The sequence below is a fragment of the Myodes glareolus genome, chromosome 2 (assembly GCF_982192425.1).
Source record: "Myodes glareolus chromosome 2, mMyoGla1.1, whole genome shotgun sequence".
Classification (NCBI taxonomy): Eukaryota; Metazoa; Chordata; class Mammalia; order Rodentia; family Cricetidae; genus Myodes; species Myodes glareolus.
Genome location: NC_142027.1, coordinates 36,588,225 through 36,601,429, shown reverse-complemented (window position 1 = coordinate 36,601,429; position 13,205 = coordinate 36,588,225). Strand labels below are relative to the sequence as shown.

Below are 13,205 nucleotides of genomic sequence, written 5' to 3'. Positions count from 1 at the left end.
AAGTATGGCAAACAGTGATTGTTATAACTATTAATCTCATGGATTATTTTTCAGAAAAGAATTCACAACATCTTATGTCCACAACGTAATACTCATCCATAAAACTGTAGTTATGGTGTGGGAACAGCTTAGTTTTTCAAGAAAGCTCTGTGATTGGCAACACCACACACACACACACACACACACACACACACACACAGCCTGTGCTGCAAACAGACATTTCCTCAGAGTAGTGTTTTGCTTTGCTTATCCTAAGGATTAGTAAAATGAGCCACATGGAAGCCATTGGAAATTAGGTTCCCAGCCTGACTTTTCAGTGTGAAGACTGTCTGCCATCTTTTGAATTAAGAGACACATCTTTCTAATAAAACACATTTTAACATTATTACTTAAAAGATATTATCAATTGCTAAACCAGGTTTGCAAATCAGGAAATGCATTAACTATTAAGAAGAGATGTTATTTCCTTTAGGTATTCAGAGGGAAATTGGGAATGTTAAAACTCCAAGGGAATTAGAAATCAGCCAACTTTGTCAGGAAAAAAAAGTACAAACTGAGGACCTTCTGCTTTTAAGGGTTTTCTGTGCTGCTACACCTATAGGGCTTCTTCATCTCTCATTCTTAAGGACAATGGAGAAAGGGAAGTTTAATCTCTTCACAATTTGTAGATGAAATAATTCTGATGTTAACCAAATGTACAACTTAGGAACCAAATTGAATGGTATTTTCCAAGTCGTCTCAGTCCTCCTGAAAGCTCATCTACAGAAGTTGTCAAGACTGTTGTTTTGAAGGAAATAAAATATAGTTTGTGAATTTTAAATATTAATTTCATTTTGTTTAATCATTTACTTTTAAATCTTAGACATATAAAAGGACAGACTTTACAACATTATTATAAAGGTCAGATTTCCGCAGGTTCCTACCTCCCATGGGATTAAAATCTTACTAACAGAATATAGGTGTCTTATAAATTCACAAAATATTCTAATTAAGAATTGCACTTTTTAGTCATGTTTATATTTCCCTTGATTTGGAAGTGTTATCTAAATTCAGACAAGATTTTTAAAAGCCATATTTGAGGAAAACAATTGCTGAGCTATTTTCCAGACATGAGGCTGGGGAAAAGACCTATCTAAGTTTTTCTCTTTTCCCAATGACTGAGTGGGTAGATCCCTCTTGGAGAGCAGAGAATATAATAGACAACACATTAGAATTTTTAAATAAAGGCCAGGGTTAGTGACTTATTTCTACAATCCTAGCACTTGGAAAGATCAAGAGTTCAAAGCCAGCATGGGCTATACCATGTTTCAAAGAAAATTAAAAAAATCAATAAATAACATTTTATAGGTTAAACATTGACATTACAGCAAGAGATGAAAGATACATAAAAGAAACTTTCTTTCTTACTTAGAAGCCTGATGTCATCAATATGCTATTTTTGCTTTTTGGCAGGTAAAGGGAATTTATTGCCTCAATTAATGCTAAACATGTGTGCCGAAATTCTCCATGAAAGGCATAATTGCCCCCTACTTAATTTGCTACTTTCCAAAGTGCTCTTTTAGCTTCCTTGTAAAAAATAACTCTCTTCAACAGGCTGCAAATATTTTGAATGTACACAAAGATAAATCAATCGCTTAATTTTGTTTTTTAATCTTAGGTAATACATGTACACACACACACACACACACACACACACACACACACATTTTGGAACATGCTCTATTTTCCCCTGTTCTTTACTTTCTGTGGCAATTCCCAGAGTAAAACCACTCTCCATTCTTATTACGTAAAATCCTGAATCTTCGCAGCCTGGTTATGGTGATGATTTTCTCACAGGTTTTTGTTTATGGGATCCCGGAGAAATCTTCATTTTGGGGTGAGTTCTGTGGCGTCTGAGTCTTAGGAAAGAGGCCCAGATGGGGGCAGAAAAGGCTTTGGGAGCCTTACCTCCTGCTCTCTGCCTCAACTTCCTCTAACTAACAGATACTCATAACTGACTAACGTACAGATAATCATGATTCATTTGCGTCACCACTTGGGGAGTTCAAAGTCCTCTTACTGATTTAATTTCTCCTGCCAAAATTCTCAGCATTTTGAAGTTAATTTTGCAAAATCACAAAACAAATTAGTTCAGTCACAGAGAGCCAGGTTGACAATCCTGTTCTGGAATGAAAAGGTATGCAGGGTCTGTAGATAGAAGGAAGGAGTCAACATGGAGATTCAGAGGAGTTGGACCCTGCATCCAGTAGTGAGTGGTATTGTGATCTGTTCCCTTGGTTGTATCAAAGAGATGCCCTAATACTTATTTTAAGGGTGATTGATGTAAGGTTCAGTAAGGAATGAATGAATGAATGAATGAATGAATGAATGAATGAACGAACGAATGAATGACAAAGAGATAGACAGTGGGGCAGTGAGATTGTAATCCCAGTGGGTACAGGACGTTGAAAACACACTTAGCTACTGGATTCAGCCATTATTTAAGAGAGAGAGAGATTGACGGCCTGACATGGCCACAAAAATATCAGATGCATTCAACCATGAATCCACTTGGATTACAACACTTTGAGGAACCCCTCTATGGATCATTTCAAGTTTACCAGACTCTGAAGAGAAAAATGGTACCAATCTGAGAGAGGACTTTGGCGGGGGTGGGAGGTGAGGGGTTGGGTGGGGTAGGGGATGGAGGGCACCACTCTGATTGTGTAGGAGGAAGGAGGCTTATGAAACACGACATCAGCAATGAGTAAGGGACTAACAGGTGGCACCAGCAGATGACTTTAAAGAAAACTGGAAAAAAAAAACAATTCCTTTATTTAGAAACTGGAGAAGAAAAGACTGTGGAGAGAGCAAAAAATAGCAGTCAGACAGCAGTGAACAAGACAACTGGGTCATCAGAGGTCTCTGTGTGCTGCAGCTGAAAGAGAAGATGCTTTTCCAGCCCTTATCCGCTGCCTCCCCCTGTCACGTGGTAAACAGATGAAGGTAGATGGAAAAGACACCGCCGCTTCACCTCCGGACGCCAGATTGAAAGGTCTGGTTGACAGCAACGGAAGACGCGGCAAGGGAATCAGAGATCTGGGGTCTCCTGCATAGAACAGGACTTGTTGAAGTAGGAGGGGGGTGGGTGCAAGGGGGGTTGGCTTTCTCTCTACCCCTGATCGGGTGCAGGTGGCGGCCAGGTGGGGAAAAAAAGCCAGGCGGCAGCCCGGAGGCTGCAGGCAGAGGGCGCGCGTTCGTTGTTTGCTAGCGAGCTTTGGCTTGAAAAGGCCGGAGTTGTGCTCAGGCACTCCTCTCGGGCTGTAACCAGCACAGGTGACAGTGCAGCGGAAGGCTAGGTGCCCAGAGCCGCCAGCATCCCTCCACCATGCCATGATCATCCGGGCTCTGCGCCGCGCTCCAGACGCAGTCCTTCGCGGCGGATTGAGGGGAAATTGCGTGAAGAGTTCCCTGGCCCCGGAGGGCTTACAGCTGGCTGTTTCACACCCTGCTTGGGTTTTAATGATGAGAGCTTCCAGTGAGAAAACAGTGAATGGGGCTGGGGAGGGAAGCGCCTGGCTTCCTTGACTTCCCTGGTCTCCACTACAAGCAGTTAGGACTTAAGACGCCCTGGTGTGGGTGTGGTGGCAGCCAAGGGTGCTTGATTCCTTTGTGGCCAGTCTTTACAGCCATTCCCTGTATAGTGCCATAATGCTAAACATTTACTAGGGCCCACAGTTTTAGAACTTAATCAACAGTGCATTATCAAATGTGGGCAATGTAATGCGAAGAGAAAGAGGCTCCGTCGCCTCCTCCTCTGGCCACCCCTGCCCCTGATAAAGACTGTTCACAGCAGTGTGTTTGTACAGTGCTGCGATGTGTTTCCCCCCTCCTCCCTCACCTATTATTCTCAGTTCACCATGTTGGTTTGGATTATGTGGATTTTCACCCTTTGCTTTGACTAGAGCAGCAGGACGTGGTTTAGAAAATGAAGGGGTGTGTGGGAGGTGTACATTCATGGCTTCCAGTTTAATAATGTCACTTCAAGTTTGAAGCTTTATTTGCTGAACTGGTTTTGATTCCATACCCCCTCCACGTGCATGAGACCAGGCTTTCAACAGGGAAAGCAGACTTTGGCTCAGACTCTTAAAACTTTCCTGGACAAGGCTTTGCTTCTGGAGAAGAAAAAAAAAAAATCAAGAGTAAGTGTGTAAACTTGAGAGGGGAAATAAACAAGGCGGCATACCCAATTTTTGAACTGTAGGTTTAAGGGATTTCACGAAAAATTGTCTACCCCGATGATGTAAGCAATAAATATTGTTTAAGCAAAACATTCATACATTAACATTGGCTTTAGAACCTCTGTCTTCTCCTCTTGATCTTTCTAGTCAACTTCTAATTTTCTTCACTTGCATAGACACTATAATGAACTACCTTCTTAAAATGTATTTCAAAGAAAAACTGGTGGAAGTAAAATAAAATTGCTGATGCTCATATTTTTCCTGGGGTTGGGGGCATATATCTGCTAAGTTCAAACAATTGCCTGCTAGTGGACAGCCGCGAGCAGACCTGCAGAGTCTGAAATCAAGAGCACACAAGAATGCTGTCCTTTGAATACACGAGCAATGGCTTCCAAGAGTGATGGATTCATGGTTTGGAGACTGTTGTATTTTATTAAAATCACAGCACTGTTTTTATTCCTAAAGTCGTTGAGACAGGATCACCGAAGATATTTTTTTATTTAATTTCTTTTTTTATTTTTGAGGAATAGATATTTTATTCCAGCTTTATATATACCTGGAAGAATAATATAACAAAGGCTCCACACCAATCAACTCTTTATTTGAAAAATGTGTGAAAAGCTACTTGCACACTTGCTAGAAGCCCCGTACTGACCCTCAGTGGTGATAAAATCCAGATCTCTTAAAACAACCAAAGAGAGACACCGAATCTGCTCTCAATCTCGCTGAAGCAAGAAGTGAAAGAGCAAAGTTTATGGAATACTTTTCTGACAAATGTGTAGGTTAAAAAATAAAGTTGGAGATCGTGACAAAAAAGAAAAACTCTTGTAGAAGTTAACATTCTTCCAAGAAATACATATTTCTCTTTAGATCTAGTGTTTATGCCAAACAAAACCATTGGAAAATGACTCAAATCAAAGGTAGCCCACATCACAGATCTCTAAGTAAGTTCTGTCTGTAAGAACTTATCGAGTTTTGATGATTTGTGGAAAGTTTTATTAATACTTTCTTGAAGATTTTATGACTTGGAAAATGTAACTTTCAAGAACATTTCTGCTGCTTCCATTCCCATTGAAGTCACTAAATCAAAAATATTGTAGAAATAAGCTTTGCCTTAAAAATCCTTTGCATATGTAACTGATTATTTGATATTTAAAAGCTGCATATATTTTATTTCAGAAAAATTTTCAACATTCCCCTAAGAAATTGAACATTTAGAAATATCTATAAGGAAGAAATACTTTTAAATAGTATTAAAAGTAATTTGATCATTAAATAACATTCAGAAATTTGAATATTCAAATGGGGGAAATACACACTCAAGATAAAGAATCCTACTAAATATTTACTTAAATCCAAATGATTAATGATCAAGTTAAAACTGCCTTGTTTATGAAAACAAGGTACCAACCATGATTACATTCAAGTAACACAAGACTTTATGTAAAACATTATCAAGTTAGCAAACACTGGTAAATACCTTTAAATTTTGTTTTTATATAACACAAAGAGTTTTTATATAACTCTTTGCTTTAAGAGTGGGTATTAGTTTAATTTTTATGGAAACTTCCAATTTCTTCTAATTCATGGAGAAGATAAGTTTCTGTATAGTATAACCAAGACTTAAAAGGGCAATGGTGTTTTCTGCAGTCTTCATTCTATACGTCCAGTCACTTCTGACTTAGAAACATAACTTTTTACTTCAAGGGGAGAAGAAAAATTGTATGCATCATAGAATTAATAGAAAAAAATTTCCAAGCCACAGTAAGGCTTTTTTGTGTGTCTAAATCCACTATACTTGCTAGAATACTTAGTATTTTAAAAAAAAAAACCTTACTAATTTTTCACTTCTGACAAGAACTGATGTCAAAATGAGGTGAGTATGGTCTTAAAGTGAATATTTCCTCACTTGAATTTAATGGCATCAATATTATTCTTTAGGAAGATATTGATTCAAAATGAATTAATTTCATGATCAATTTTGAGAGGTTACAAGAACTTTCTTTTTTGGCACAATCATAATATTATCATAGCAATTCAGATTGTCAGTAAAAGCTTAAACAAATTTGCTGATAATCCTGTTAATGACCTAGGTCAAGTGTTAACTGTTGTGGGTTATAAAACAGTGAAATTAAGGTTTCTCCTACCTCCAGGCAAACAGCACAGTTATAACTATTGGGGGTGGGTAGAGGGGCAAGCTATTAGGAGAACTATTAAATTACAGAAATGTATAATGCATTCAATTATTTAGTCTAGCATGAAGAAATGCTATTAAAAGCAAATGTAAGCCTTCTTTGAAAAAAAAAAAAGCCCATAAAGATGACATGATAGCTTAGCTCTTTGTTAATGTTTCAATCACAGGGAGTTTTTATTTGAGTGTGAGAGTTTATTAGACATTGAAGGTAATATCGATTCTGAGTAACTTTTACAAAGAATAAATCTATTATTCAAATATTTATTGTGTCAACATTTGCCTACTACTCCAAGAGAAGCATATAACATACATCTGCAAGTTTTACTTCTAATCTTCAAACACTGACATAATAGTCACTTGCACTAAGCAGAGATTTCATAGACAGTGCCCTAGCCACTCCAGAACAGGGTATCCCAATAAGAAGGATGTAGGTATGTAGACTGAATTTTACTGAACTTTATTTTAAAAACTCTCACTCTCATTTTCAGTGTAAAGAGTGCATGTGTAAATGTGAATTCAATTTGTGAGGACTGTTGGATGGAAAATACTGCATATAATATTAAATAAACTGTGCATTCTGCTTCAGTCTGCTACAAATAATTGTGTATAAAGAGTACTTCATGCAGTTCTAAAGTTGGCTGAACTAATAAAGGTCAATCACTTCTTTCTGTATCAAGTTTTATCTTCTTTCCAAACTTACTGCTCACCATTCCGAGTCCCTGAAGATGGAAACAGAGTAAGCACACAGAACAAGCATAGGATCTATCCTGATAAAAAGCAGTGCAGTCTAATTTTGCTTTGAAAGGGAAGTGATTTCCCACTCCTAGTCTCTTGTGCCATGTGAGTGGAAAGAACTGATCACGGTTAGCAAAGTAGTTCCTAACTTCTGCGTAAGTCTTCAGGCCGGGTTTTAAATGGTCCTCGAAATCACGCATCTCTATGAACATCCAGAAGACCAGGACCAAGGAGAGAATGTAGAAGCTGGAATTACTTTTTAAAAAGCATATTAAAAAGTCACTTTAATGAATGGATGGGTTGGAAAATTCACATCAAACTCAAGTTATTTCTTTATTTTAGATGCATGGAATTTCAATAGTTTTATTTAATGATCTCAGTTTTTGTTTAAGCTCTCATAAAGACAAGTTCCTTAACAGTCAGCTCAATGGCCTGGTTTTGTTCTACCATTTCCATCATGTCTAACTCCATGATAGGAGAACGGATTTTAGTAGTAAAATTGATGAGCTGTAGCACAATTTTTTGTAGTATTAAAACATAGTTTTCACCATACTGCTTTAAGCATAGTCTATCCTCTCAGGTGTCTTCAGTCTGCAAAACGAATTGGTTCAATTTATCTTAGCTCTACCTATGAATCCAGATTGCTTTGTTAGGGGAACTGCATAGACATTGTGACACAGATTTAGAATTTTCCCTTTCCATAGGACTCAACTGCTAAAAGCCAAGAATGTGAATAAATATTCAAAGTATCACTGAAGTATTCTCTAACTAAAACTATTGATCATAACTTTTGTTTTAAAGTCATAGCAGCCTCATAAAGAAAATGAGACAGTAGCCATATAATACTGTCTGAAAGACTAATCTTGTGAACAATAGACACATAAAAACTTTCACAGAAACAAATTAAATGATGTTTTATGAGTATTTTACCATTATGTGTATTGTTAATTTGTACCTGACTATTGGCATACATTATGCGATCATACATTCATAAATGTGGTTTAAAGGCAATTAAGATTTAATTATACTTATTTAATTAAATTAATATACATTGCTTTTGTATGAGTGTGAATAAGGTCAAGAGTATTATTTTTTGAAATTCAAGTAAAGTTTAAGTTGACATACAAACGTAATTTCATCTGGATCCTGTTCATCACTAAGTCAGTCAGATCCTCGTGTGGATAGTTTATATACATTCCAGTTTGAAGGACACAACTCATCAAAAAAGTGTGGCAATTATATTGTTTTCTAGTAATTATTGGTGATTTCATATATTTGGAATAATAGTTGAAAACTCTTAAACATGTTGTGTTACTCATAATCATACGACGACTCAGGTCTATTTTCTTCATGAAGAACAACAAAGCATTCATTACTTTCAAATGAACACTTTAATTTCTGTTACTAAAACAGTTATTTGAGCAAAAGATGATTTTCCCCATCACCGCGATGAAAACAAAATCCATTTATGTTTTGAAATATCAGACAAAATTAATAAAATCTGCTAAATTAATAAAGACAGTCAAGGCACTAGGAAAGCAAATTAAACTGTCCCATTAACAGTAAAAGTAGGTCATCAAACACTTGAAGCAGTCTTTGTGCAGAATGTGCTTACATTTTTTTTCACATGGACGTAAAAATAATGCATAAAACATTGCTCTACAAAATATTCTTAAGTGAGTCGTGTACATCTACTGTGCTTCCTGCCCATAAGTTGCTCTTTATTGTTAACTTTTCAATATAATTCTAAGTGTTCAAAATCATTAAGAGGAAATTAAAGTCGTGCATGCTGCTGCAATGCTATCAATTATTCGGAAAAGTTACATTTTAAGAGTTTGTATTCTCAAACCATTAAGACTGGATCCTGAAAAGTCCGCAGAAAGCGGTGATGAGTCTGCTCCGTCCACACAAAAACAATTATTCTCAATATTAGGCTTACACTCTGAACCATTGAAAAGCCAGGGATGTCCGTTACACGGACAATAATTAATCCAACATCAAGGAAATGCCGTTAGCTGCCCATGAGCGGTCTTTCTAATTTGCTATTCGGTTATTTACTGTATCTGCCCAGGAGCTATTCATCAATCAATCATTAAACGCCTTCTGCTATTTGTACAAAAGTCCTTCATTTAGAAGAACCCAGCTTAAACTCACTTATATCCGTGCAAACATCCCTGCTGTTAATGTGGCATGCATATGCTGCCCATGAGAACCTGTATCGCTGAGCACAGCATCGCCCGGCGGGATCCACATCACTTCAGCAAGGCGGTTGTAACATAAACATACGCACACACGCGCGCACACACGGATCCAAAGAGCCCCTTTCCCTGTAGTTCATTCATAAATGCCAAATTCTCTAAGTAGGAGCAACCTGTCATTATCTTTAAAACACACGGCACGGCGGGGTCTAAAGGGATGACTAGCCTTTTCTTTGAAACTTCTCAGAGGACCACATGGTCATAATTAGAAAATAAAATACTGCCTTGGCTATTTGGCAATTAACAGACTGGGTTGTAAAAAACCGGAGGGTTTTCTTTCTTTCTGCTTCAAATTGGCAAACGTGGTAATCGCTTGAGTGGCTATCAGATTAAAAACAGATTTTTTTTTTATTGACGGTTTCCACAATCCCAAATCATTTCCCCCAAAGTATATTGGGACTGCTACTGGGCAAAGCCCGTCTTTCGCTGCCCCTGGTTCTGAAGGCACCTAGGGGGGCAGCGCGGGTGCAGGGACCGTGGGCTCTGTTCTGGGCAGCGCGAGTACCTGGCTTACCTTCGTTGGAAGGCTGTGGGCTCAGTTCCCTGGAGCAGCTGAGGACGCAGCAGATGAGCAAGACGAGGATGGAGAGGTGACAATCCATGTTGCTGATGCACCGGGCAGTGAGAGGAGCATATCTCCACGAAGCATACCACTGATGTGAGGGGGAGAGCTCTGATTGCAGGAGAAGTTACCATGCTCCGCTCGCAGTCTGATGTCAAGTTTGACACTGGAGATAAGGAGGAGTCTGGCTGCCTTTCCGCGAACCCCGCTCTGGGACTTCTCTGGGTCCTAGTGCCGTCGGAAACGGGCGCTGAAGAAGAGCAGGACAGCCGGTGGCTGGCAGCCAGGTTCCGTGCACCCAGTTGCGGAGGAAGGCAGTGGGTCGGAAGTCGAGGGTCTTGCCAACGGGTCAGGGAGGCTAGAATTTGTCCTGGGACAGCGATGGAGAGTCGTGGGAGCGATCCCGTTTTCACTGAAAGGCAGCTATTTGTTTGCTATGCTTATCATTTGTCTGTTTCGAAAAGAGCCCAGATAGAGGTACTGTGAGTTGAACAGAAACTAACGTAAAAAAAAAAAAAAAAAGAAAAAGAAAAGAAAAAAAAAAAGAAAAAGAAAAAAAGGTATTGCTTTAAAAACGGGAGGTATTCGTTTAATGTTTATATAATGGCAAAGACCAGTACAATTATCCCTTTACTGTGTTCAGTGTGATCACACTTCTCTTCGTGGTTCAGCAAGACGAAAGTAGACACCCTAGGTCAGAAATTCTGTTCAGTCCACCACTTGGCATCAGTCTGTTAAAGGGATTTGGCACAGCGATTTCAGCTCACCAGGGCACAGCTGGAGTCCGAGCAGTGGGAAGTAACCTTCTCCCTCCAGGGACAGTAGCGATTCTAGCCATCCCAGTAGCAACCGGAGGCCACCAATCACTCCATAGGGTGCTGGGATTGTAATATAAATCAAACTCCAAGTTCTGAACAATGAATGTCCCTGCCTACACTGTTCCGTGAGACTCAGAGCATACCTCACAACTTCCGGTCAGCCTTCTAGCCACCACTAATCTAGTAATACTTGAAGACCGCTCTTTACATTGAAAATCCACCAGCTGGTAGACAATAATGCCCTTGGACTTTCCCATGTATTTTGCAGTACGGTTATTAACGACCTCAGGCTGATCAATCTAATTGCAATCAACTTCAACCACATGCATTTTGCAATTCCAGCTGAAAGATATTTCAATAAACTATGAAATATGTCCCAGAAAGTGATTTCACACCCACCCTTTCACTACCCAGCCATCTCAGCCTATCCTGAAAAGAAACAAGAAGATTACCTCACACGGATCCAAAAAGGAAAACTAGGTGAGCAACATTAACAGCAGGCATCAATGTTTTAGCTCTGAGAAGGGAACCTGAAAATGCTGTAAAAGGCCACTTTATTAAGATATTCATTTCCCAACACTGCATGTTAGGTGACACGGAATAATTTTCACATGAATTAAGGCTAATGGCTTCTAATACTGTTTGTTGACTGCTTGGATGAAGAAGGGTTGAGTTGAAGAAGCCAGATGGAAGTGACTGGTCCTGCTATTGCACTCTTCCATGAGAGACTTAATTTGTCTGCCTAACTCCTTCTCATAATATGCCACCAGGGGCTGTAGAGCCCACCAGTGTTAAATCTGTCTCTGTTCAAATTAGAGATACTGATCCAAAAACAGGGGTAGGGGGACCTTGCCACAATATTTCCAGTTCCACCACAACAGTTACAAATGAATATGATTTTTTTCCAGGAATTTGAAAGAAATGACATTAATTTCAGATTGCAATTTAAAAGAATCTGGAAAGGTCGTGGCAATGTGCTTGTCCTTTATGAACGTGAACTGGCTTTCCTCTCCCTATCCCATTACTTCACTTTCGTATCTAACGAACACTGATGACTGTGAAATGGACATTCATGTTTGAACAATGCTACAAGTAGGTTTTTAAAAGTACAATTTAAAAACCAATGAGTGGGCCAAGCCCATAACGTAAATGATACAGGGCTTCTTACCTGTATACTCCTGAGACCAAAAGACATCCAAAAATGAGTTTCTGGAACTAAGGATGTAGCATGATTGGTAGAGTGCTTGCATGAGGCCCTGGATTCTAATCCAGAATTATATAAACAAGGAGTATAATGCAGCACTTGGGAGATGAAGGTAGGAAACTCAGAATTTTAAGGGATCTACATCACACAATCAACTAGAGGACATCCTGGGCTATATGAAACCCTGCCTCTAAAGCTAAAAGAAAGAATGAATAAATGAAAGGAAGAAGGGAATAAAGGAAAAGTTCTCAAAACCTCACTACTGTTTTGGACAGATGCAAAAAAGAATCCGGCCCATAAGCAGAAGAGAAATGAGTCTGGCCACTGTAGGAGTGGAAGTACAGACATGAGGGCAGTGGATTCTCATCAAAAGGGAGAGGTAAAAGTGTAACAGTAAAGATGGGCTCAGAAGGCACTGTCAGTAGGCAGAAGGAGGGCAGCCAAAATCAGAGTAATGTCCAGCTGAAGGGAAAATACTTAATATTCTTATGTGGGGTATAGAGTACTTTTTTTTGAAGAGTTTTAACAGCAGAGGACAGAAAGGAAGCCAGAGTGGAGAGTGAATTTTTAGGAAAATATTCTTCATAGGGCAGATTGAAAACTGCACAGAAATCCCCACTCTACAGGTCAATGTGTATGCAACTTATCCTAGATGAGAGAGAAAGAGCAAAACCAAAAACCTAAGAAATTGATCATGTCTGAGTTTTAGGAAATTATTATAGTCAGAGGATAGGCCAGAGTGTTGTCATGTATTGTTGAAGTACCACCAAGGATGAATACTGAAAGGGTTTTCTTCTACCCACCAAAGACAGTGAATCTGAACTAGAAACTGTGAGACCCAGGAATTTGCAACTGAACCACTGCTTGGTGAAAAACAGGAAAATCCCAAGACATAATGCTTACATCAGAAGTCATTTATAAAGTAAATTTGAGTCCGGGACAGCATTAGGATCTGTTGGGATAAATGGACACCTCCTGGATGGGGAAGAAGCAACACATTTTTTTTTTAATTTTTAAAGAAAAAAAAGCAGAGTTAAGCAACCTGGTTTAGAAGGTAAAGAAACATTTGTTTCTGAAAGAAATAGTAATTGAGCCATACTTAGGGAAAGGAGTGGGAATTGATAATAAAGATATTTCCTTTAGGAAAAAAAAGGTGGCTGTAGAAAAACAAAATTCTTGGAGGAACTGGAACTTCTTTTTTTAGAACATCTATG

General features: G+C 38.8%; 1 protein-coding gene across 2 annotated transcripts in view; it reads right to left on the bottom strand.

Moving 5' to 3' along the window:
* Window positions 1–10,146, bottom strand: part of Epha3 (EPH receptor A3) — a 303,404-nt gene extending 293,258 nt beyond the window's left edge. Inside the window, exon 1 of one of the 2 annotated variants that reach the window (XM_085685664.2) lies at window positions 9,922–10,146. In XM_085685664.2, the coding sequence (XP_085541790.2) occupies window positions 9,922–10,009 (88 nt within the window). In that variant the 5' untranslated portion in view covers window positions 10,010–10,146. The remainder of the gene's footprint in view (window positions 1–9,921) is intronic. The other variant, XM_048422806.3, reaches the window with a different exon arrangement.
* Between the last annotated feature and the right edge of the window lie 3,059 nt (window positions 10,147–13,205).